This window comes from Gorilla gorilla, chromosome 16, assembly GCF_029281585.2.
Source record: "Gorilla gorilla gorilla isolate KB3781 chromosome 16, NHGRI_mGorGor1-v2.1_pri, whole genome shotgun sequence".
Lineage (NCBI taxonomy): Eukaryota > Metazoa > Chordata > Mammalia > Primates > Hominidae > Gorilla > Gorilla gorilla.
In genome coordinates, this window is record NC_073240.2 from 30,049,776 (window position 1) to 30,073,674 (window position 23,899).

Here is a 23,899-nt window from a genome sequence, read left to right on the forward strand (position 1 = left end):
CACCTCTTCACATCTCAACAGTGAAGTCCCAGATGACCACCCTGACTGCCTCCAGCTCACCATAAAATCCTCTCCCACTGTATCTTACACTGCCCAGCCATCCACCAGTCGCTGAAAGACATGCACTGGTGTCTCAGGGGCCCTTTGTTGTCAGCAAGAGCAAAGACAGGTCACATGCTATATCTTGCTGAAAAGTGAGTTAGTGTTTTGGAAGGTCAAATGGAGGAACTAATTTATACCACACAGAAAAAAATGTGAAATGGGTGCTATGAGTGTAAAGTTCAGTGATTTGGAGGGCAAATTCCAGAGATATTCCAGAGAGAGAAAAAGGCCATTAGGAAGAGAAATAAAAAGAAATAGCAAGAATCTTCCTGTAACTAAAGTAAGATGTGGGACTTGATTCGGAAAGGGCTCACCAAATGAATCTCACATAAAATTAATAAGACCCTCATACAATTAAAAAAGACCCTTATCTAGACATAGTTTGCTGGAATTTCTGAACTCTAAGAGTGGAGAGGAAATTGTATCAGCTTCCAGACGGAAGGAATAGATTTTTGTACCAAGGTAAAAAGAATCTGAATAGTATTAAAGTGCACATCTGCGAGGCTGTAAGCTAGAAGATAGTGGAACAGTATTAGCAAATTATTGTGAAAAGGATGCAATACAATAATCTTATACCTAGCAAAGGTATCATTCTATGTGAGATCAGAGCCATTTTATAGATACAAAAGGGTTACCTCCTAACTAAACAAAATGACTCTAACAATTATTTTTACAAAATAAAAATGAAATCCCACTAAATAGTTCAAGAGAAAGAAATGCAAAAAGTATAGGAAGCAGTGGTAAGTTATGAACTGAGTAATTATAGTCCAAATTATATGGTTGTCGTAGTGTTATACATCTGGAATAAATTTTTCTGAAATCATTTGAAGGCTTGGAGAGCTAATAGGAAACACCAGTGGAAAATAAACTCCTGGTTCTGTTGTAGTTCTCCTACAATGTCCTCAGTGTTTTCATTTTTGAAAACTTGAAGAACATGTTAATAGGATCTGGACTGTTCCATGTTACTGTAATGTGTATTTTAGTCCTTATGTCCTATATTGGCCTAGAGAATATTTTATTTAGTGTTGGTATACATATTTCTATGTGCATATTACAGATTTTATCCCCCCGAATGACAGAGAATTTGAAGTTAAGATAGCAAGAGTACTGTGTACTTTAGTTTGTTCTCTTAACAAGGATGTGCATACCTTCAACGTGCACAGCTTGGTGTCAGAGCCTGGCGAGAAACAGGGATGCCGTAGAGACGGCACCGCTATGCAAGGAATGGGAGCTGTGTGCTCATGTGCCAGTGATGTACTATCTGCCCTTTGCCGTCCTGACAGTCAAGACATGGACGTCTGGTTGCATGTTAGCAGCTGCATTCAGCACATGCTTCTGAGAGACCGTCTTGAGGAATGTAGTTACTGGAGATTGTGTCTGAGAGTTGTGGTTGCTAAGTCCCTGACATCACTCCTGCAGCCTGTCTCTTGTGGCTGGCTGTCCTCTGTGAAGATAAGAAATCTGGTGACAAGTTATATGTGGTCTTTGAGGCAGCTCAGTGTTCTTGATGTGTCCTCTGACACATCTGGGTTGCAGATGTCTTAGTGAGTGCTGGCCCCTTGTTCTATTCTAGGGAACAGCTCTTTCGAATTGTCCTGCCAGTTTCAGGGTTTGCGAATGGGGTGACGGGCCCTGCGGGGTCCATCTCAGTGACAATTTTCCTGGTGTGGGACATCTTTGCTGTCTGTGGGCCACTCTAGGGGGAGTGCTGTGAATTGCTCCACATACTAGTGATGCTCCTGAGACACGGCCATGGACAAGCCTGTGCAGGTGGCGGAGTAAACATTGCTTCTTTAGATGTCAAGTGTCCTTGGAGTGAATTCACACGTTGGAAGCATGTGGCTCCATCAGTAATTGTGCCCACACTCTGAGTGTCTGGACTGGATGAAATAATTATCTCCTTGTTCGTTCTTTCGGGAATATTCATACTGCTGTAACCGTGACCATCTGGTACACTCAGTCTCATAACAAGATGTGTTTTGGGCACCACTACAAACAAGGTGCTGTGTTTGGAGCTCTGGGGGGATACACAATATGGAAGGCCTTGAGTTTGTGGCCTAAACTAAAGAGACAAGAGGGGAAGAGGAGGTACAGGAAGGCAAGATCAGAGCCCGGGCAGTGACTGCTGAGGGTCACTGATAGCTCCTCTTTCATCTTCACTCCCTGCTCCCATCTGAGCCCAGATCCCTTTGCTTCTGCCACCTAAGGTCCTCACTGAGCCACTTCTCCACTGTCCTCTCTACTGTTTTAGTTTAAGCTCTCCTTTTTTTTCTTTTTAAAAATTGCAGTAAAATAGACATAAAAAATTTAGCATTTTAAGCATTTTCAAGTGTGCAAGCTCTTAACTGGACTACTGGAATATGTTTTTTAAAATAATTGAACTATCATGCAAGCAAAAAGGCATGTGTAATGTAAGAGTACAGTTTAAAGAATATGACAAACATTTGGGGAAACACTTAGCTGAAGAAGTAGAACGTTGCTGGGCGTGGTGGCTCACCCCTGTAATCCCAGCACTTTTAGAGGCTGAGGTGGGCGGATCACGAGGTCAGGAGATCGTGACCATCCTAGCTAACACGGTGAAACCCCGTCTCTACTAAAAATACGAAAAATTAGCTCGGCATGGTGGGGGACGCCTGTAGTCCCAGCTACTCGGGAGGCTGAGGCAGGAGAATGGTGTGAACCCGGGAGGTGGAGCTTGCAGTGAGCTGAGATGGTGCCACTGCACTCCATCCTGGGCGACAGAGTGAGACTCCATCTCAAAAAAAAAAAAAAAAAAAAAAAAAAGAAGTAGAACGTTAAGCAAACTTTTGGACGTCCTCTGTGCCACTTTTCTGATGCTAGCCCCTTGCTTTCCCCCAGAAGAGAGAATAGCCTTTTCACTGGTCTCCCTGCCTCTAGCCTCTGTCCCCACGCCAGGCCCAGAGAGACAGGGCTAAAAGAAAAAATGTTGAAAATTGCTCAGTGACTGTGCACATGTCTTAGTCTGTTTTCTGTTGCTGTAACAGAATACCTAAGACTGGTTGATTATAAAGAATGGAGATTTGTTTCTCACAGTTCTGGAGGCTGGGAAGTCCAAGGTCAAGGTGCCAGCATCTGGTAAGGGCCTTCTTGCTATGTCATCCCAAGGCAGAGGTGAGAAGGTGAGGGAGAGTGAGAAAGAGAGCAAGAGAGAGCCAAACTCACTTTTATAACAAACCCACTCTCACAATAAAGAACTTCCTCCCAAGATAAAGACATTAATCCATTCATGAGAGCACAGCCCTCATGACCTAATCACCTTTCAAAGGTCCCACCTCTCAACACTGTTGCATTAGGGATTAAGTCTCCAATGCATGAACTTTGGGGGACGTATTAAGGCCATAGCAGTGTGGTTTGGGGGATAAAGTGCAGAGTCCTGGGCACTGGGTCCAGGCCCTCTCCCAGTTTGGCCTGCCAGGTCTCTGCAGCTGCCCTGTCACCCCACAATACCTGCAGGCTGCAGCTGCACCCTTTGTCCTCTTCTCCCCATGGCCGAGCAGTGCTGTCCCCTCTCCTGAGCCCTCCAGCCTGCCACGCTGGGGACTTGTGTTGAGCTTTTCTGCACATTGCTCAGCCTGGATGGTTCCTGCACATCCAGTTCCTTGGTGAACATTGTTCAGTTTGAGGGGGAAGAGGAGGGAGAGGATGGGATAAGCCTGAAGGGGAAGGTACCCAAGATAGTCTTTGAGGGGTCATGGATTTAGATTGGGAAGAGTTAATGTCCCTCCTCATTGGTCCTCATTATGTCTTCTTAATGAAAGCTGCTCGTTTTCTTCGTGAGGGCAAACAACCTGATCTTACGACCATTTGTCTTGGTCACCTGGGCTACCCAAACTGAGTGAGAAGGCAGGAATGAGCCGGTAGGTTCCTGGGGAGAGGCGTGTGTCCTCGTGAGTTGCCGGTGCCTCCCTTGACTGCTTTTCCCGGAGCTCTGTGTGCCCTCGTTCTCCTTGGTGTGGATGCGTGTTGTTCTGATGATGAGTCAGCAGGGGTGGGGAGCACTGTTTGAACAGATGTGCCCTCACATGGCTGCAGGAGAACGTGGTGGGAGGTGCTGTGGTGAAGTGGCCCCACACGTGGCTGGGCTTTGCGGGGTTTTGACTCTGTCCTTCCCAATGTTCCTCCCCACAGTGGCTGCCTCCGGGTGATGATGGCTGCCTGAACGACTGCCATGGCCCACCGGAAGCTTGAGAGCGTGGGGAGCGGCATGTTGGACCATAGGGTGAGACCAGGTCCTGTCCCTCACAGCCAGGAGCCCGAGAGCGAGGACATGGAGCTGCCCTTGGAGGGCTATGTGCCCGAGGGCCTGGAGCTGGCTGCCCTGCGGCCAGAGAGCCCCGCGCCAGAGGAACAGGAGTGCCACAACCACAGCCCCGATGGGGACTCCAGCTCTGACTACGTGAACAACACCTCTGAGGAGGAGGACTATGACGAGGGCCTCCCTGAGGAGGAGGAGGGCATCACCTACTACATCCGCTACTGCCCCGAGGACGACAGCTACCTGGAGGGCATGGACTGCAATGGAGAGGAGTACCTGGCCCACAGTGCACACCCTGTGGACACTGATGAGTGCCAGGAGGCGGTGGAGGAGTGGACGGACTCGGCGGGCCCGCACCCCCATGGCCACGAGGCTGAAGGCAGCCAGGACTACCCAGACGGCCAACTGCCCATTCCGGAGGATGAGCCCTCCGTCCTTGAGGCCCATGACCAGGAAGAAGACGGTCACTACTGTGCCAGCAAAGAGGGCTACCAGGACTACTACCCCGAGGAGGCCAACGGGAACACCGGCGCCTCCCCCTACCGCCTGAGGCGCGGGGATGGGGACCTGGAGGACCAGGAGGAGGACATTGACCAGATCGTGGCAGAGATCAAGATGAGTCTGAGCATGACCAGCATTACCAGCGCCAGTGAGGCTAGCCCCGAGCATGGGCCTGAGCCAGGGCCTGAGGACTCTGCAGAGGCCTGCCCACCCATCAAGGCCAGCTGCAGCCCCAGCAGGCACGAGGCAAGGCCCAAGTCGCTGAACCTCCTTCCCGAGGCCAAGCACCCCGGAGACCCCCAGAGAGGCTTCAAGCCCAAGACCAGGACCCCAGAAGAGAGGCCGAAGTGGCCCCACGAGCAGGTAGGACTCTGGCTGTCCCGGGGAAGGGAGCAGAGGGGCCCGAGAGCAAGGGACCTCAGGGTACAGGCCTCGCAGATGCTGAAGCGAGGCGGTGGGGGGTGCTGGGTGCCTTACAGTTCTAATGGTGGCTGAGCTCTTCATTGGTCCAGTTGGGAGACATGTTGCGTGGATGCCCCGGCCACTCTTAAGCTCACCGCTCAGACTCAGGAGTAAAGCCAGTTGAGGGCTGAGGGGCAACTGGTGTCTCGCAGAAGACACCCCTCCTCCCACCCTAGAAGACAGGTTCAATTTCTTGCCCACTGCCCTGGGTCTGCTCATGGTGGGGCAGTATCTGTGGGAGAGCCCCTCAATCCTCAGGGGTGTACTCAGACTAGCAGGGCAGTGGCAAAGACGTGGGGGTGCTGGTGCTCACCCACTGCTGCGGCCAGTGTTGGGCGGCCTGGTGGCTGGGGTCGGGGCCAGAGTGCATTTCACAATGGACGGGTGTCTGAAAGCTGGGGGGCCTTGGCCTGACGGGCAATCAGCTGTGAATACCTATTTGGAAAAGGATTTTTTGAAGGTTTGACAAAACCTCGGGGAAGAAACGCATGCTAATGAGGGCAGTGGATGTCAGCATAACTGTATTTTAATTATAGCAAAGTCAGCGTGCATTCTAATAAACACATTTGAAAAGCCACCTTCCAAAAAAAGCCTCACTGTGGGTATATAAAGAAGATGTGATTATTGGACTTGTGTGAAGGAACTTCTATTTGCCCAATTATGTGGACTTCTGTCATATTTTTTTAAAGCCTTAACTATTGAATATTTTTTTCCGAGAAGAGTTCATGAATTTGAGAGAGAGAGAGAGAGAGTGTGTGTGTGTGTGTGTGTGTACTGAGAGCTTGGGTTTGGAATGGAAATCATTGGATTTTCAGCACTTGTATTTTAATTGACTCCTGGATTTTCAGCACTTGTATTTTAATGTCTTGTCTTCTCTCTAAAGAACGTTAAGTGTCACTTGACTTCACTTTGGGGGGTTCCTGTCATTCACAGCAATTCCGTGTTTACAGGGGGCTGTGGGATGCATAAGAGCTCCCATGGTACTAGTGGGTGTTGGGAGAGTTCACCCCTAAGGCCAGGAGGTTCTGGACCCTGGGTCTGGGCTTTAGGCCAAAGCAAAGTGTTTCTTAGGTCTTTAGCAGGACCTGGGCTTGTCCCACAACAGTGGTGAAGGCACCTCAGGGATTGACGTGGGCTGTGCAGAGCGTGTGACATGCTGCGTCTTATTGTGACAAATGGCATCGCTAGCCAAGTTCTTGTCAAAGAAGATTATCTTTAGAGCGTGGTGGGGAGTAAGCAAGACCTGGTATTTTCTGGTTTTGTGCTTCATGCTAACCAGATGGTAATTTGGGTAAAAACACAGAGATCTTGCGGTTGGAGAGCTGGGAGGTAAATGAGTGGGAATGAATGGATGGATGGGCGGTAGTAGCTGTTTAGAAGGGCAGGTGGAGGTAGGGGAAGTCCCCAGCCATTGTGGAGGATCAAGAGGAGGTCTGTTCTTCCCAGAAGAGGCATTGAATGAAAAAGTATGTCGCTTCTCCTCCTAAGGAGAGTGTGTCCTTGAAGGACATGCTCTTGTCTGAGACACTGGAAAAGTTCATTTAAACTGGTTAATGATTGTATAGCTTTTGTTTAGTTTTGTTTTACCCTCCCTCCCTCCCTTCTTTCTGTCCTTTCCTCCTTTCCTCCTTTCCTCCCTTCCTCCCTCCCTTCCTCCCTCCCTCCCTCCCTCCCTCCCTCCCTCCCTCCCTTCCTTCCTTCCTTCCTTCCTTCCTTCCTTCCTTCCTTCCTTCCTTCCTTCCTTCCTTCCTTCTCTCCCTTCCTCCCTCCCTCCCTCCTCTCTCTCTCTCTCTCTCTCTCTCTCTCTTTCTTTCTTTCCTATCAGTTCACAAATTAATTCTGTCAAGGGGAACACCTGCCAGTTCCAGAGTTCCAGGCTGACAAGGACCCTGGTGCCAGGGGCCCTGACTACTCTTTCTGAAGACTCTACCAGGCCCGCTGCACGTGGGCAGGGTCTCCACGTCCTTAGATTTGAGTACCCCATTCCAGATGAGGACCTCTTTGAAACCTGACCAGAAAGAGCCGTAGAATTCATCTTGAAAGCAAGATTTTTTATGAAGGATGTGCACTGGGAGATTTGGTGCTGCCTTGCTTGAAATAACAACCTGCTTTCCTAAGAGCAATCCCCTTCCTCCCCTGGGGGACAGCCAGGCCGTGCCAGGAGCCAACAAAGGCCTGGCCTCAAACAGGTGCACAGGGTGCCATGTGTCCCATGCTCACCTCTCTGTTCCCAGTGCTGTCCACATAGTGTAGTGATCCCTATGGTTGAGGCTGCAGTAAAAAAAAAAAAATCTGAAGGGAGAAATGGGCAATATTGGTCACTTAGATGCTGTAGACTCTTGTTTTTAACCCTAACCCAGCAGCATTGGCATTACTGGGGAGCCCCGCCCCCAAATTGCTGAATCTGAAATCTGCATTTCAACAAGATGCCACATTCCAGCTGTGATGCTGTAGGAGACTCACTTGGAGGAAATTGTGTAGCAACCCTCCCCTCTCTTCTACTCATTTTACAGCTTGAAAAAGTGTGTCCTGGATATTTTGAAGAGGACTGAATAGCATTTAGTCATTGCAAGAATGGCAATAGTAAAATAGAGTTAGAAAAAATGGGAAGATGAAAAATGTATTCTCCATGGTCCCCACTACCCTAACGGATGACTTATTTCATCAGTGTGCCTTTTCAGACCATAGCATTGAGCATAAACGATGTACGTAGCTGTCATCATAACCCAGATGTATTTTTGTCATATAGTTTTTAAAATCTGATGTATGATAAATGTTTCTCCATGTCACCATATAATTTTCATGATTATTTGTAGTGACCTTTCCATGATCCATTTGGGCGATGATGTGCTGTATAACATATTTCTCTGTACACACTCTACCATTGAGCATGCAGATTGTGAGTGGCATTTTCTCTTAGGTGTAAGGCTGCCACAGACATCTTTGTACAAACCATGTTTTCCTTCTTTGGTTTATTACCTGAGGATAAATCCCCACGCCGTACATCAACGTTGACCATTTCCCCTCGATGACCTTGCCTAATTGTTTCCCTTCTTCTGTGGATGTTGGATGCATGCCCTTTATCTTTTGGGGTTTGGATGCATTTCCATCTCATAGAAGCACTCTCTACACTGTAGGTGTGACTTCCTGTTGCGTATGTCCTCTTCTTTAGTACATTTTCTTTTGAATTTTGGTTATATTATTTTCACCGTCTCTGCAGCATTTTTAAGATGTTAATGACTCATCTGTGACCCCTCCACCTCCTTTCGGTACAGAGGGATTTAATTGGATGTTTCCTTCTTCCCTGTCTGGGTAGATGTATTCACAGAGGACATTGCTTTGGTCTGGTCGATACGAAAAATGAGTTGCCGACTGGGTGCGGTGGCTCACACCTGTAATCCCAGCACTTTGGGAGGCCAAGGTGGGCAAATCACCTGAGGTCAGGAGTTCGAGACCAGCCTGAACAACATGGTGAAACCTCGTCTCTGCTAAAAATATAAAAATTAGCTGGGCATGGTAGTGTGCACCAGTAATCCCAGCTACTCAGGAGGCTGAGTCAGGAGAATTGCTTGAGCCTGGGAGGCAGAAGCTGCAATGAGCCGAGATAGCACCACTGCACTCCAACGTTGGTGACAAAGTGAGACTCCCCACCTCCAAAAAAAAAAGAAAAGAAAAATAAGTTGTGCCTGTACTAAGAAGTAGGTTGTGTGGCCTTTGGAGCCCTCCTGAGCTGTAGGATGCCATGCATTTCGAAAAGGCTCCAGTTTGCAGGTAGCCCTCCCACCTGTGCCACTCTGCTGAGACCAAGAGGTCTGCCCAGGGGCTGGGATATGAGAGGCACAAAGGTGATAGAATTTCTAAAATTGTAGGAAGACAGGATGGGGAACAGAGATCTACACTTGAATTATTTTAGTAAAATAAAAAAAGGTTATTTCAAAGCACTGCAAGTTTACTGAGGAAAATTTGGAAAATACAGGCAAAAAAATCTTTTGCCATGTGGCATTGTAGAATTCCACTGTAGAGTTTTCAAATCAAAGAGACAAACCTAGGTCAGGATTTCCCAAAACACGCTCTTAGAGGTGTTCTGTAAACAAAGTACCATTTGATCCTTACTATTCATGGATTTGATATTTGCAACTTTGTTAACTTGCTAAAATTGATTTGTAACCCTGAAATCAATACTCGTAGCACTTTCCCAGTCATTTGTGGAGGTACAGAGAGGGGAAGAATTTGAGTCACCCAACTCTCACGTTCCCAGCTGAGGTTGAACAAGGCTTTGCCTTCTTGTTTCAGCTCTCATACTGTAAACAGCTGTTCTTTTCACAATCTATTTAATGTTCTTTGCATTTTTGTTGATATGTTTGCGTGTGTGTGTGTGTGTGTGTGTGTGTGTGTGTGTGTGTGTGTTGGTGATAAAACGGCCCTCAAGTGTGGTGCTGAAGCCTAGTGATCCTAAGCACAGAATGGCTGCCATGTGCCTTACATGTGCTAGAGAAGCTTCCTTCAGGGCTGAGCGACAGTGCTGACTTGTCTATGCTGCCACTCTGGGAGGTGCTAAAGTAACTTCTCTAGCGTATGATGAAGTTAAGGAAAAGGTGGAGGAATGGCTAAATTTACAGATTCATGGGACAATAACTGATTAAAAAACACACAGTGGACAGGTAGAAAACCCAAGAACTTTACTGTCTTGTGATCTAGGGTCAGGGAAATGTTAAACTCTTCTCAGCTAGTGTTTTATGATAAAGAAATATTGCATATAATTAATTATTTATAAGAAATCTATATTAAACAAGGTGTGTATAAACAGAAACACACATAAAACAAGGTTCTGTGTTGATTCATTGACAAAAATGTGTCCCGAGGCTCATAGGAACCTAACCCTGTATTGCCCCTAGGAGCAATGTATTCAGTATTCATCAACTCAGTGCTCAGGGCAGCTTTACAGAACATAACTATGTGAGTGAGAATTGGTTGTATTTGGTTGGCAAATGACTTTGGGAAACTTTGCTGCAAAGTTTTTCCCTTCTTGGGGGTTTACTGATTTCTCACACACAAGCAGCATAAAGTCCCACGTTCGCTATAGCGGAGACACCAGCCAGCCTGGCCAGTGCTTCCCAAACATGGTGTATCAGCAAGCCCTTTTCCCTCCATGCAGGGTCTGTGGGAGAATACAGACCCAAGCTTTACACCCTGGGGAGTAAAGGACCAGTACACATGAACTCCCAAGACCTCTCTCTCCCTGTATGCTTCAGTTCCAAGATGATTCAGCAACCCCAAATGGTGATGATGGAAAGGTTGTCATTGTGTTATCATCAGGACCCTTGGCTTCTGCAGATTTAACCTTTCTTATTTTGTGGTTTGTGTAAAGTCCGTGGGTGCCGGTGGAGGTGGCAGCAGTGTTGGTGGTGACTGCCAGCACCATGTTAGGGGTGTTAGGAATATGATCGCAGTAAATCCTAGAGCAACCCAGAGAGAGGGAGCTAGGGTTAGTCCCGTGTTGCAGATGGCACAGTTAAGTAGCTCACCTGTGAATAGACTGTGGACTGTGTTATGCCAAAACCCATGCCTCTAAACAGTGCATAACACAGCCCTTGAACCTGAGAAGAGAAAGCGTCCAGTTCTGTGCAGTCCGCGTTTGAGCCTGCCTGCTGGAGGGTGAGTCCCCTGCTGGAGGGGAACTCTGCAGTGTGCCTCCTGGAGAGTGATGGTCTCTTCTCCTCTGTTGTCTGTTTCCTTGCTGTTGAAAGGCTTGGCGTGCCCTGTTGTTCTCAGTGAGTGGGATACGGTGCCAGTGAGGTGACCAGTAGATATGGAAGCCTCTGGTCTGTAAAATGTCCCCATCTCAGTCCTAACATGTCCTGAGTTCACCAGGGCTCAGGCCACAGATCAAACAAGTCAAGTAAAGATTGTTCATGTGGCATTTTTCTTAATTTTTTTGAGCTTTGTTGACATAAAGTATTGATTTTTTTTTTCATGCAGTGATTAAGGAATACATGAGTTGGGTCCAGCAAGGCTCGTATTGCGTGACCTGATGGAATTAGTATTACTACACCTACCCATGTGGCCCTCTACTTGAAGCGTGAGTGGAGGGAGGACCCCAGCTGGGCACTGGTACCTGGCTCAGTCTCACAGCTCCAGGGATGAGCCTGTGGACCTGGCACATCCTTGGTACCTTCCCTTGAAGAGAGTAGTTTGCTGATCAGTGCTTTCCCTGGGGCAACTTACCCACACTCCTGGGGGGCACCATAAGAGCGTTTGTCCAGCACCAAAGATCCTAGTTCTGTGGGTCTGTGGGGTGGCCCTGGATGGCATGTTCTCTGGATGCCTCTGGGTGGCCTGTGGAACATAACGGGTTTGGCGAGGGCTGGACGGATTGTTTTGGAGCCCCATCCCACCTGTTACCTTGTGACGTCTATCAGGAGATACACTGAAAAGGTCAGCCCTGCCTGAAATTCTCCCTGTAGAGACTTACTCCTTTGGACCTTGGAGATTTCTGGAGCTGCAGGCATTCCTTTTCCAGGACCTCCATGGCTACCGAGTTGAGGTATTTGATTTACTCAGCAAGTGTAGAATAGCTCCACACCTTGGAATGGCAAACCAAATACGCGTTTTGATTATTTGGGGTTTTCATGATTTCTGTTTATCCCTGACCCAGCTGGTGCTTTCTAGAAAGAGCCTTCTGCCAATAGAAAAAAGAAGAAAAATCAATACATCGTAGCCAACTTAATACAACAGTTAAAGGGAAGCATGGTCGAGGGCCCCGAGGCCCGAGGCCACATCGAATGCAGAATTGTGCATCGTTGCTCATTATAGAGATGCTTTGGTCGTGACTTGGCATTCAGTAGAAGCTTGCTTTTTGAAGAGCCTTCTGAGAGTGTGATAGGAGTCTGGTGCCAAGGGAGAGAAGGTGCTAAAAGCACAGGTAACTGGGTGTGTCCCCCAGGTGGGAGGCAGTGGCACCGTGTGTGTTCTGAGCCACGGCCTCACACACATGCCCCGCTGGGCAGCATATGAAGTGAGTGTCAGTATCTGCTTTACAGAAGAGGACTGAGACAAGAGTGGCATGGGGTTGTTGGCACCCAGGCGCCCCCCCTCCATCAGCGTGTGGTGGGACAGCAGGTGTGCAGATGGGGTGGTCCTGCACAGAGGGGCTTTGGGGCTTGCACTGCGCCCAGGAGGGAGTTGTCTGGGGTTTGTCTAAACCTGGCCCACAGTAGGATGGAACTTGGGAAAGAGCCTGTAGGTGGTGCTGAGGGCAGGGGCTTATGGGGGGCATTGGGGCATGGTCTGCCTGGGCAGGGGAAGGTCCTCTCCAGCCCCCAAGCCTCAGTGGAGTAGTCGGCTCCCTCCTTTCTGCAGCCATGCCCCAGATTCTACAGAGTCCCTTGCCCCGCCCACCCATGGCATCAGGCCTAGCACTCCTGCTCTGCACACAGGGAGGCTGCACAAGAGGGTTCTTGGGGGTGCTCCTGTGTCCCCTGTCGTCTGTACTGAACCCCTTCCCATGCAGCTCTGCTCCCAGCACTGTGACAGGGTGGACACCGCACCTCCTGCTACTGATTCCCAGGATTGCCTTGAAAAATAAAATCCTACGGGTGTGCATTGACGTTTCAACCCTGGCTGGCTCCGCATGAGCTTCTGAACTTGGTGTTCAGAAGCTCAGGGCCCATTTGCTGAGTCAGCACAGCTGCCTTCTTTGATTTGTATGAAGCCTTTTGATGTTTTGATGACATGTTTTGATGACATGTCACCATGGGTGGCTGTTATTATCAGGGAGCAGTTTATCTATCAGGATCTGGGATTGCTTCGGGTACTTTTCAAATCTAGGTAAAGCCGGAGTTTCTAAAACATTGTTCTAAAACATTGTCGGGGCAGAGCATGTAAAGCTCTCCCACTAATAGTGATCTAAAAAGTACCTCTCCCCTCAACACACCCTAGTCCTCGGGGAGAAAGCAGAGTGCAGTGGTTAGGAATGCTGGAGCCACAGTCAGGAAGCCGGCATCCCACCCGGCTGCAGCAGCTCGGGGCCCGGGAACATTCCGGATGGGCCACCTGTGCCAGCAGCCCCCCATCTCGTGGGGCTGTGGGGAGGGGAGTTGATCTGGGTCAGTGTCTGTATGGGTGAGGAGGGGAGTCGATCTGGGTCAGTGTCTGTATGGGTCGGGAGGGGAGTCGATCTGGGTCAGTGTCTGTATGGGTGGGGAGGGGAGTCGATCTGGGTCAGTGTCTGTATGGGTGGGGAGGGGAGTCGATCTGGTCAGTGTCTGTATGGGTGGTGCGGGGAGTTGATCTGGTCAGTGTCTGTATGGGTGGTGCGGGGAGTTGATCTGGTCAGTGTCTGTATGGGTGGTGCGGGGAGTTGATCTGGTCAGTGTCTGTATGGGTGGGGAGGGGAGTTGATCTGGTCAGTGTCTGTATGGATGGTGCGGGGCATGGAGTTTTCGTGCAGATGCTGCTGCTGATGAGTTTTCAGTCCATGGGAAGCTCATCGGGTCTGGGGGAGGTGGGTGGGCAAGTCCCTGCACCCAGTTTGGGTACAGGCCATGCTGGGCAGGGGTGAGGACACTAGTGGACCTGTCCTCGGGAGTGACACAAAGGAGGTGGTGAGCCCTGCTTGTGAGACAGGACGAGAGGAGGACCAGGACTGGTCAGGGCCACACTGGAGCTGCTGGGGGTGAGGTCGGGTAAGGGCCTCCCAAGGTACCCCCACGCTGTCCCCTCTGCAGGGCCCTCCTGAGTGTGGCTTGTGCCCTGCTGGGGAAGTTCTCACATGTGTCTTTCTACTCCAGAGTCACTGATTTGGGAGATGGGGCAACAGCTGCACAGCCGCAAGGGCTGCCCTGATTTTCTCACACCGAATATCTAATAGGAAGTTAGCTGAGAAGCCCACACACCACTTCTTCCAGGTAGGCAAGCTGGGCCTGGGACCACCTGTCTCTCACCGACTCCAAATGATAGCCAAGCCTCTCTTAACCTTGGGCACCTTTTTTCCAGTTTCCACCCCGAATTCACACTCTTCAAAGCCAGCTCCTCCTGCTGGGCCACTCCTGATGTGGGGGGCTGGCCCTCCCTGCATCCCTCCCGCATGGCCCTTGCAAATTGGCACCTGCCACGTGGTTGGCACTGGGACTGCAAAGGTGAAAGTGGCATTATCCTGCATTTGAAACTCATTCTAGAGGGAGACGGATACATGAGACTCTCCCCGCTCCCATACAGGTGTGGCCAGGCTCCAGACGAGTTCCAGGCAGGCTTCCAGGACAGGCTCCAGAGTTAGGGACAGGCGGAGAGGCTCTGGGACTTTGAGAGGGGCTTTGGGAAGTCAGCCGACAAGGTGGGGATGAACATAGAGGTGTGTGGGTGTCCTCAGCATGGAAGGGGCTGGAATCGTGATGTGGCTTTGAGCCCTGAAACAAGACAAAGGGAAGGCGAAGGACATGGGTTGGGGGATGGTGATGAGAGAGAGACAGAGGGTTCCACTGGGGGCATGGAGGGGAGCCAGGAGAGAACTGGGGAGCTGAGGGGAGGGACATTAGGAAGGCCAGATGTAGCAGGGCAGTTAGGAGATATCTTGCTGGGGAAGAAAGCACCCGTTGGCGGTGGCCACCTGTTGGCGGGGTCCCCTGAGCCTGAGCAGCTCTGGTGGATTGGGAAGGCAGAGGCATGGGAATGGTAGATGGACAGTGTCTATAGAGACTTGCACGGAGGGCCCAAGGAGGTGCCGGCAAGCCGAGGTGCTCATTGTGTGTGTGTGTGTGTGTGTGTGTGTGCACGCACACGCACACGCACGCTCGTATGTGAGATATTGACGTGCATTGTACTCATCTGCCAGTGGGGTGTCTAGGGCAGATTGTGGGGAGTGAGAGCATTGGGTATGGGACCCAGGCTGTCCACGTGCGTCTGCTTCTTGAGGCCCCGTACCTCCCATTCTTGGGCCTCCGTGACACCTGGCATCATGCCTCTCTTGCACCAGAGGCTTGAGAGACACCCAGTTGGCAAAATCAGTTAGTCCGTGACATTCCCTAGGAAGTGCAGGGCTCGGTGCAAGAAGTTATAGAAATATCTGTTTAGGAAGAAAGATTGCATGGCTGAACACGCTGAGATGCATAATGTCACGCATGGTGTGCTTGCCCAAGATGTGATAGTGTGGTGATGGCAGACATGGGAGTTTTACCCCAAAGCATTCAGATCACAACCAGTGCCAGTCAGTTACTATGAAGACATGTGACTATGGTAATAGGGGGCTGACCTATTAGAATAACTCCTAATCCTATGTCAGATAATACCATGGGCAGCTCAGGAAAACTACGCACAACTCAGACATGTGGAGAAAGGAGATGTGGAATGGAATGGAGCCCTCTGGGCTGATAGAGGCCTCCAGGACCTGCCACACCCACGTCTGCCCCCAATTCCCCAGTCAACCTTCACAGAAGAGAAGTTGGTCTCTCTCCAGCTGAGACCAAGCCAAGACCCAAACTGCTGCAGCTGAAGGAAATTTGGGCTAGGCTCACAGAAGCTATTGTCCCCTCCTCCGGTGTCAACAGCTACCCGTGGTCCAGGCCTCCATCTGGTCCTGGTCCTTTTAAGAGACACTGGGTGCTGACTCACTTCTGGGTCTGTCCCACGGGTGGCCTGCCTGGTCTGCTGTGGGTGCAGCCAGACTGTGCAGGTTCGGGAGCCCGAGGTGGACTTCAGGTAGGGAGATGCTGCTCCCCAAGAGCTGCTCGGGTGTGACGTCAGGGTGGAGGCTGTTGCTGTGTGTGGTGGCATCACTCATTTACCCTCTTTCTCATTAGCCCCTGTCCTTCGGCCCATATGCTTGCAGGTGGCCTCTGATTCTGCTTCTGGAGACTGTCTGCCCCCTCTGATTCATTCATTGCGGCCCCAGTTATGTGAAAGATAGCATGTTCATTATTCATTCATTGGGCCCCACTTTTAGATATACTTGTGTTCATCTTCGAGAGAGGGAGGTCATCCAGCCATTCCCCAGTCCTCAAAACCCACTCCACAGGCAAAGCAGTGGTGGGTCAGGGCTCCTCTTGCTGCATTGCGGCCTTGTATTTGCTCTTCTGAGCCACAAGCATAGCGAGAAAGTACAAAAGAAAAGGATTTCAATGTTATTCACCCTGAAAAAGGAAGAAAATTGTGACACAGGCTGCAATATGGACAAACCTTGAAGACGTCCTGCTAAGTGCAATGAGCCAGTCACAAAAGGACAAGTACTGCGTGATTCTACTTCTGAGGCACCCACAGTAGTCAGAGTCATAGAAACAGGAAGTAGAGTGGCGGTGGTCAGGGGCTGGAGAGAGCAGGGAGTGGGGAGCTGGTGTTTAATGGGTGCAGAGGTTCAGTTGTGAAGATGGAAGCATTCTGGAGGTCATCGGTGGTGATGGTCGCTCAACAGTGTGAATGTACTTAATGCCACTGAATTGTACACTTAAAAATGGTTAAGATGGTAAATTGTATGTTATGTATACTTACCACAATAAAATAAATAAAGAAAAGAAGAGGTTTTTCAATGAATAACTGGTTTGAACCAATTTGGATCCTCTAAAACCAAGTTGAGCCAGTCTGAACCCATGTAGCCATTATCACACCATGTTAGGCCATTCTTGCACTGCTTTAAATAAATACCTGGGGCTGGGTAATTTATAAGAAAAGAGGTTTAATTGGCTGACAGTTCTGCAGGCTGTAGAGGAAGCATAATACTAACATCTGCTTCTGGGGAGGCCTCAGGAAGCTTTCAATCGTGACAGAAGGCAAAGTGGGAGCCAGCACTTCACATGGTGAGAATGGGAGCAAGAGAGAGAATGGGGGTTGGAGGGGGAAGTGCCACACACTTTTAAACAACCAGGTCTCTTGTGCACTCAAAGCAAAACCTCACTTACTACCAAGGGGATGGCCCACATCATTCATGAAAGATTCACCCCGTGATCCAGACACCTCCTACCAGGCCCCACTTCCAGCATTGGGGATTGCATTTCAGTATGAGATTTGGGCGGGGACAAATATCCAAACTATATCACCCACAAAGAAGCAAAAACATTTTGGGCCAAATCAAAACTATTTAGATGTAGCCACAGTGGGGATGAACTGTGATTATACCCATTCAGGCCTGTGGACCTGCGGACCTGGCGTGTGTGGTCGTGGGGCGGTGGGTGGGCACATGCCTGGGAGGTTTCAGGAGGACATTCAAGACCAAAATGAGCCATGAGTAAATAATACAACCACATCCTGAGTGGGAGTGGGGGAGCCTCCCCTTCTCTCCTAGGTCTTGTATGGGTCATGATCCCACCTTGGCAGGAGTGGAAGGAACACAGATCCCACAGGCTGTGGCTTATAGTAAAGTGACTGTGGGCATGCCTTGTGAGTGTCATTAAAATAAACAGATATCGTTAAATCCACCATCAAATAACAGTGATTTCTGCTATCCTCTCGCCTTTTCCACAAGTTTAAATATCCCAGATATTCTACTGTGTATATTCCTAAAAGTAGACAGGTAGATTTAGTGAAGTTAACTGGATCATTGGTACCTTCTTTATAGATCATCTGGTGAAACTTGTTTTTCAAATTATGAGTTGTAGGGCTTTGTTTTAATGTCTGTAGCCTTAGGCAGTTCCATTGAGACTAAGTTTTTTTCTTATTAAGACTAATCTTATTGACTGGAACTGTAGACTCCTCGTATTAGGAGAACAGAGATGTGGCCTACATAAATTAGTGGAAGTTAAATACTGTAGAAAATGCTCTCCGGAAACCAAAGTCTAACATTGACTTACTACTGGTCATTCAATTTCCTTTTGGCTTGGGCAGCATTGTTACATTCATTTTTCAGATGTCAAGCTAGTTTTCTCAGAATGTGTGCAGGGCTCGAGGCCAAGTGTGGAGGCCACAGGGGAGGTCACAGGTCAAGCCTTCTGGGAGAACTGCAGGCTTGAGCCTCTGATAAAGTCACGCGATTGAATTTTAGCCCCAGTAGGTTGCTGTCGTTAAACTATGCACACAGGGCTTCTTGCTTTTAAGTTACCACGATGGAAAAATTGCAGATGTTTGCAGCAAATGTGTAGAACCAGTGGCAGAAGCAGCCATGCTGGACCCTAAGCAATGGTATTAGAAAGGGTTGATGAAGATTTTCTCATTTGAGAATTGAACAAAACCAAATGGAATTCTCCCTAGTTCCGCAGCACTGGTGGGTGACTCTCCCTGGGCCAGTCTCAGCCCTGCAGAAAGGGGCACTGTCTGCTCAGCTTGGTCAGCGCAAGGTCTACTGCAGTGGAGTGCCAGGTGGATCACAGCCCTCTTGCGGGGGAAGGATGGGCAGAGCTCCCACCTTCCCCACAAATGGACACAGAATGGCACCTGGTATGCGAGGCAGGTGACCAGGAGAAGGGGCTGTCAGTGGTTGATGGACAGCTGCCTCTGCTGCCTGGATGACCCACCCCCTCCCCTGGACCATCTCCCACTTTGCCTGGGTGTCAGTCACTGGAGGGTTAGCTCAGTACAAGCTGGCGGATGACCTCCGTAGAGCTTAGGTGAAGGGGCTCTCATAGGGCGGTATGTTTGAGACCCTTAGAGGGCTCTCCTTACTCTTGCTTCTCCTATTATTTTTAAACTGTAGTAATACACATGTAACATAAAGTTTACCATTTTAAAGTGTACAATTCAGTGGCATTTAGTACAATGTTGTGCAACCACCTCTGCTCTTTAGTTCCAGAACATTTTCGCTGCCCCCAGAGGAGACCCTGTACTTATTAAGCAGTCACTCCCCATTCTTCCCTCCGCCCCCAGCCCCCACAGTGAAAAATCTGTTTTCTCTCACTTTGGATTTGTCTATTCCGGATATTCCATAAAGATGGGATCAGACAATATGTACCCTTTAGTGTCTGGCTTATTTCATCATCATGTTTTCAGGGTTCATCCCTGTTGTAGCGTGTGTCAGTACTTTGTTCATTTTTGTGGCTGAATGATATTCCACTGAATGGCTATTTTACATTTTATTAATCCACTCATCCATTGATGGACATTTGAGTTGTTTCTACCGCATGATTAATGTGAATAGTGCCACTGTGACCATATGTGTACAAGCTTTTGTGTAGACACTTGCTTTCAGCTCTTTTGGGTGTATCACTAGGAGTGGAATTCCTGGGTCATGTGGTTATTCAGTGTTTACCGTTTTTAGGAAACGCAGATGTTTTCCACAGTGACAGAACATTTTACATTTTCACCAGCAATGCATGAGGGTTCTGATTACTTTCAAAGGAAAAAAATTAAGCAGCCCTGTCACCTTGATGGTTTGGTCTCTGGCCTCACCACTTCAGCTCCTCTGGCCTGATCTCCCTGGGCCTGCTTTTGTTCATGTGTGTGTCTGTTTATACCCTGGCTCATCCTGTGGAGGGTCTGAGGCTGGCAGGATCACTGGGTTCTGTCTCCACATTGGAAGGTGAGCTGTCCTAGGTCAGGGTCTTTGTTGCATGCATCGTCCTGTCCTTAGCAAGAGCTACCCTGTGCCGTATGGGACATACAACAGGCACCTGTTCAGGCCTGGCCATGTGGGCTCACCTTTGGATGGTACTTGACAAAGCCTCAAAATGCAGTGACAAGTTTAGATAAATATGATTCTGTTCTGAAAGGCTGCACTGGACACAGCCATCCACTGCCTGCCCTTTACAGGGCTCTGTGAAGAGACAGTGAACGATGAAGTGGAGGACGTGTGCAGGTGGCCCCAGTGGTCGGTGATGGAGGAGAGATTTCAGCAGACCAAGCATGGAGAATAAAGCCAGGCCAGAGTGTGCTATCAGCCTGTCTGCCCCCTAGAGCTGATGGACTCAGCAAATAACAGTATAGGGTACCCAGTTACATTTGAATTTAGACGGGTATAGGATTTTGGTTTTTCAAGATGAAAAAACTTACAGTGGTGAGGGTTGTACAACATTATGAATTTAATAACACTGAGCTGTACACTCAAAAATGGTTAAGATAGTATATTTTATTGTATGTGTATTTTACCATAATACGCAATTGAAAAAATAAGTTGTATTTCAGGTAGATAGTGAATAATTTTTTAGTATAAATATGTTCCATGAGATGTCTGGATACTGGGATGCAGGAGGGACTCCCCTTCCTCCTCCCATTCACAGGCCTGCCTAGAGATTTGTAAGTACAGACTCACTGGCTGTTTTTCCCAATGTGTCTTGTCGTGATACTTTTAAGCCACAGATCCGCTTTGAAAAGATATGATCTCCCCCAGGGGAGTAACTATTATAAGAACAAATACTCTATCCAAGCTTCCATTCTCCTCAAGATAAACATCACAGGAGTGACCTGAATTGTAAAGAGGAGTGGAAGGAAAAGAACAATACCGTAATGTTTTCTGAGCCACGCAGATGTCAGGGGACGGATCCAAGGGCGTCTGAAAGAAGACGTCCACGCTGCTGAGTGAGACCTTCCTCCGTGCTGCTGAGTGAGACCTTCCATCTGACCAGGGAGGGGGTCATGCTCTCACTGCTCCTGCTTGGAGTTCTGGTGCTGTAGCGGGTCTCGGCCGCCCCTTCTGAGCTGGGTGGAGGAAGAAGTCCCTGTTGAAATATCAGATGAGTAGGGATGATCACCTCTTTTGAAAACAGGAGCCGTGAAGTGATTCCCAGAGAAGATTGTCATCTAACGGAGTCATTCGTCCGCCCAGGACTTCTCTGTCACAGGGTCACATTTGGGAGAATTTTCACAGGCCACTGGGGATGGCTGTGGCTAGCCTGGCTTTCCGCTGATGCCCTCTATCCCTAACCTCAGCTCCTGACATGGCTGTCATTCCAGAGAGTGCTTGGAAGCATCCTGACTTTGTTGACGATGGCCTGAGCGGAGTGGGTGTGCACTAGTTTGGTGTTGTTTCATCCAAAGCAATGTGATTATATTGCTGTATTTTCAGTTTCATCAAGCAGGCAAAATGAGAATTGACACTTTTTAAAATCCAAGCTTTAGTTTCACCAACTGGAGCCAAGGTGTTTATTAGAAAGATTTATTGGCATTAGTGTATTTTTATTACAAGCATTTATCTCTGTGCTGAACAGTTGCCCCTGAGTCCCGTGTGCTGTGAAGAGTCTGTGCCACACCACACATTAATTTTCTGTCCTCAGAGCTCCGGGGACACACGCTGATTCTCATGCTGTGCCCGCCGCCTTCTCCGAGTGATGGCTGATGTGGGTTTCAGGCCCCACTACAGTTACTCAGCGACAGATGGGACCCCGTGTCCTCTGTTGGCTGTAGGGAGTTGAGGCGACCCTGGCTGGCATCTTGTTTTGAGGGGTGGCTGGCTGCTGTACTTTTGGGAGGGCATAACAGGATTTAAATAGCATCTTTATCTAGGATGCCTGGAGCCCCAAATCCATGTGGGCCTCCCACTGTGTGAATTTCAGATGCTGCCAGCCCCCCAACCCCGCTACCCCTGAGATGGAAATTAGAGCACCAGATGGGCTCTCCCAAGGAGAAGCATCACAAGCCCACCCTCCTGCCTCTTTGGAAAGTAACCCTGGCTGTTTATTGTGAGATGTGGTTGTCATGGTGACAAGTGGACACCCGCTTGGGAGGGAGATAGAGGAAACGCTGATGTGGAGGAAAGGTCACCCCTAGAGACAACCTTGTGTTGCCCGTGGACACCTCATACTATGGCCCCCGTACTGGGGAGTCCCATGGGTAGGGCACGGGGATGCGGCCATCAGTCTGTGTCCCCAGCCAAGCCTTGAGCCCTAGCTTGAAGTTGCACGAACGTACAGTGGCTGGCCCAGCCCTAACCCGTGGTGGATGCAGCCCCTGTTGTGTCCCCCAACCCCTGACTTATCTGGCCGCCTGATGAGAGTCTGTCGCCCTGCATCTGTGGCGCTCCCTCTGCCTGACAAATTAAATCCCACCCAGCTTGCAGGAGGGATGTTGTTAACCTGATTTCATTTGCTGGTGGGCTGGTTGATTTCTTTGGGGTTTTTTTGGAGATGACCAGCACCTGTCCAGCAACTAGTAAGGCAGGGAAGGCCTCCAGGAAACCAAGCCCATGCAGAAGGGCACTGTGTTGGGGAACTTTCAGACAAGTGGGTAAAATACCGACGTGTGCTATGTGCGCCTTGAAATAGCAAAGTGTCCTCAACAGAGATCTCTGGGGGATGTCCCAAATAAGGTTTACTTTAGGAGAATGTGAGCGGCATCTGAGGCGAGATTCTCTTGTTGCATCCTTTGGAAGCTTTTGCCTGGTGTTCCTTGGCCATAGCAGGAAGATCAGTGCCAGGGATGGGTGAGGGGAAGAAACCTTGGAGGAGTGGTACCTGGGCCAGTCTCAGCCCTGCAGAAAGGGGCACTGTCTGCTCAGCTTGGTCAGTGCAGGGTCTACTGCAATAGAGTCTCGGGTGGTCACAGCCCTCTTGTAGGGGGAAGGATGGGTTTTGCTCCTGGGATGCTAGGCTTCGAAAAGCAGGGCAGTGTGCCAGCAGTCCCAGACAAACCAGAGCCAGGTCTTTGGTCATGCCAGGACAGCAGGGTGTGGTCTGGCTAGGCCTGTGAGCCCCTGTGGGGCTCAGGGGTAGGGGCAGCAAGACTGGGGGAGGCAGGGACCAACCAGACTTGAGAACTGCTGGGTCCCAGCTGCACCCCTGCACCACCTCAGGTCTAGGAAGGGCAGCCCCATGTAGCTTTCTTGAGATGTAGCAGCAGTGCTCTCCCTTCTCCCTCGCCATCCTTAAAGCCCGGTGCCCACTCCCTTGCATCCCCCACTCCCATTGCCTCTGAAATCCAGTGGTGTCTGTGATCCTGGAGGGGAGGCTTAGCCAGCAATCATTCCAACTACCTGGGGCATGGCATATCTGCCCCCATCAGTGCTGGGAGGGTGGGCCCAGATCCTCTAATTTTTCTCAAAACCCCAGAGAGGCAAAGTTCCATCAAAGAGCAAGACACTGATAGACTAGGACAGGGGATAGGGCTGGCAGCCATGCCTCGTGGCATCACCTGACTCCGAGAGAAGCCAGCCCAACACTTGGGGTCTCAGTTTTCTCACCTGTCAAGCAGGGGGAAGAATATTCATTGTGTACACAAGAGGCTTTTGTAAACCCTAAGGTGCTAGGTAAATTAGGTAAATGTAACTTTTTTTTTGAGACTGAATCTCACTGTGTTGCCCAGGCTGGAGTGCAATGGCGCCATCTCAGCTCACTGCAACCTCCGCCTCTCAGGCTCAAGTGATTCTCCTGCCTCAGCCTCCCGTGTAGCTGGGATTACAGGCATCCACCACCATGCCCGGCTAATTTTTGTATTTTCAGTAGAGACAGGGTTTCACCATGTTGGCCAGGCTAGTCTCAAACTCCTGACCTCAACTGATCTGCCTGCCTTGACCTCCCAAAGTACTGGGATTACAGGCGTGAGCCACTGCGCCCAGCTGGTAAATGTAACTTTTATCATCAGTGTCTTCCTTGCCATCATCATATTGTTATTTCTCGATAATTTATTTCCAGAAAGTTCTGGAACTGGACTTACCATGCAGGCTCCGGAACCTCCTTTGGGATGTGGACAGGGATTTAAGGGCTATGGATCTGT

At 49.4% G+C, this 23,899-nt stretch overlaps 1 protein-coding gene across 10 annotated transcripts in view; it reads left to right on the top strand.

The window, feature by feature from the left end:
• The window catches only part of APBA2 (amyloid beta precursor protein binding family A member 2), a 222,511-nt gene that overhangs the window by 154,139 nt on the left and 44,473 nt on the right, over positions 1–23,899 (top strand). For all 10 annotated transcript variants that reach the window (XM_063698431.1, XM_063698432.1, XM_063698433.1 and 7 more), the window contains one exon: positions 4,252–5,242. In XM_063698431.1, coding sequence (XP_063554501.1) covers positions 4,292–5,242 — 951 coding nt within the window. In that variant the 5' untranslated portion in view covers positions 4,252–4,291. The remainder of the gene's footprint in view (positions 1–4,251; positions 5,243–23,899) is intronic.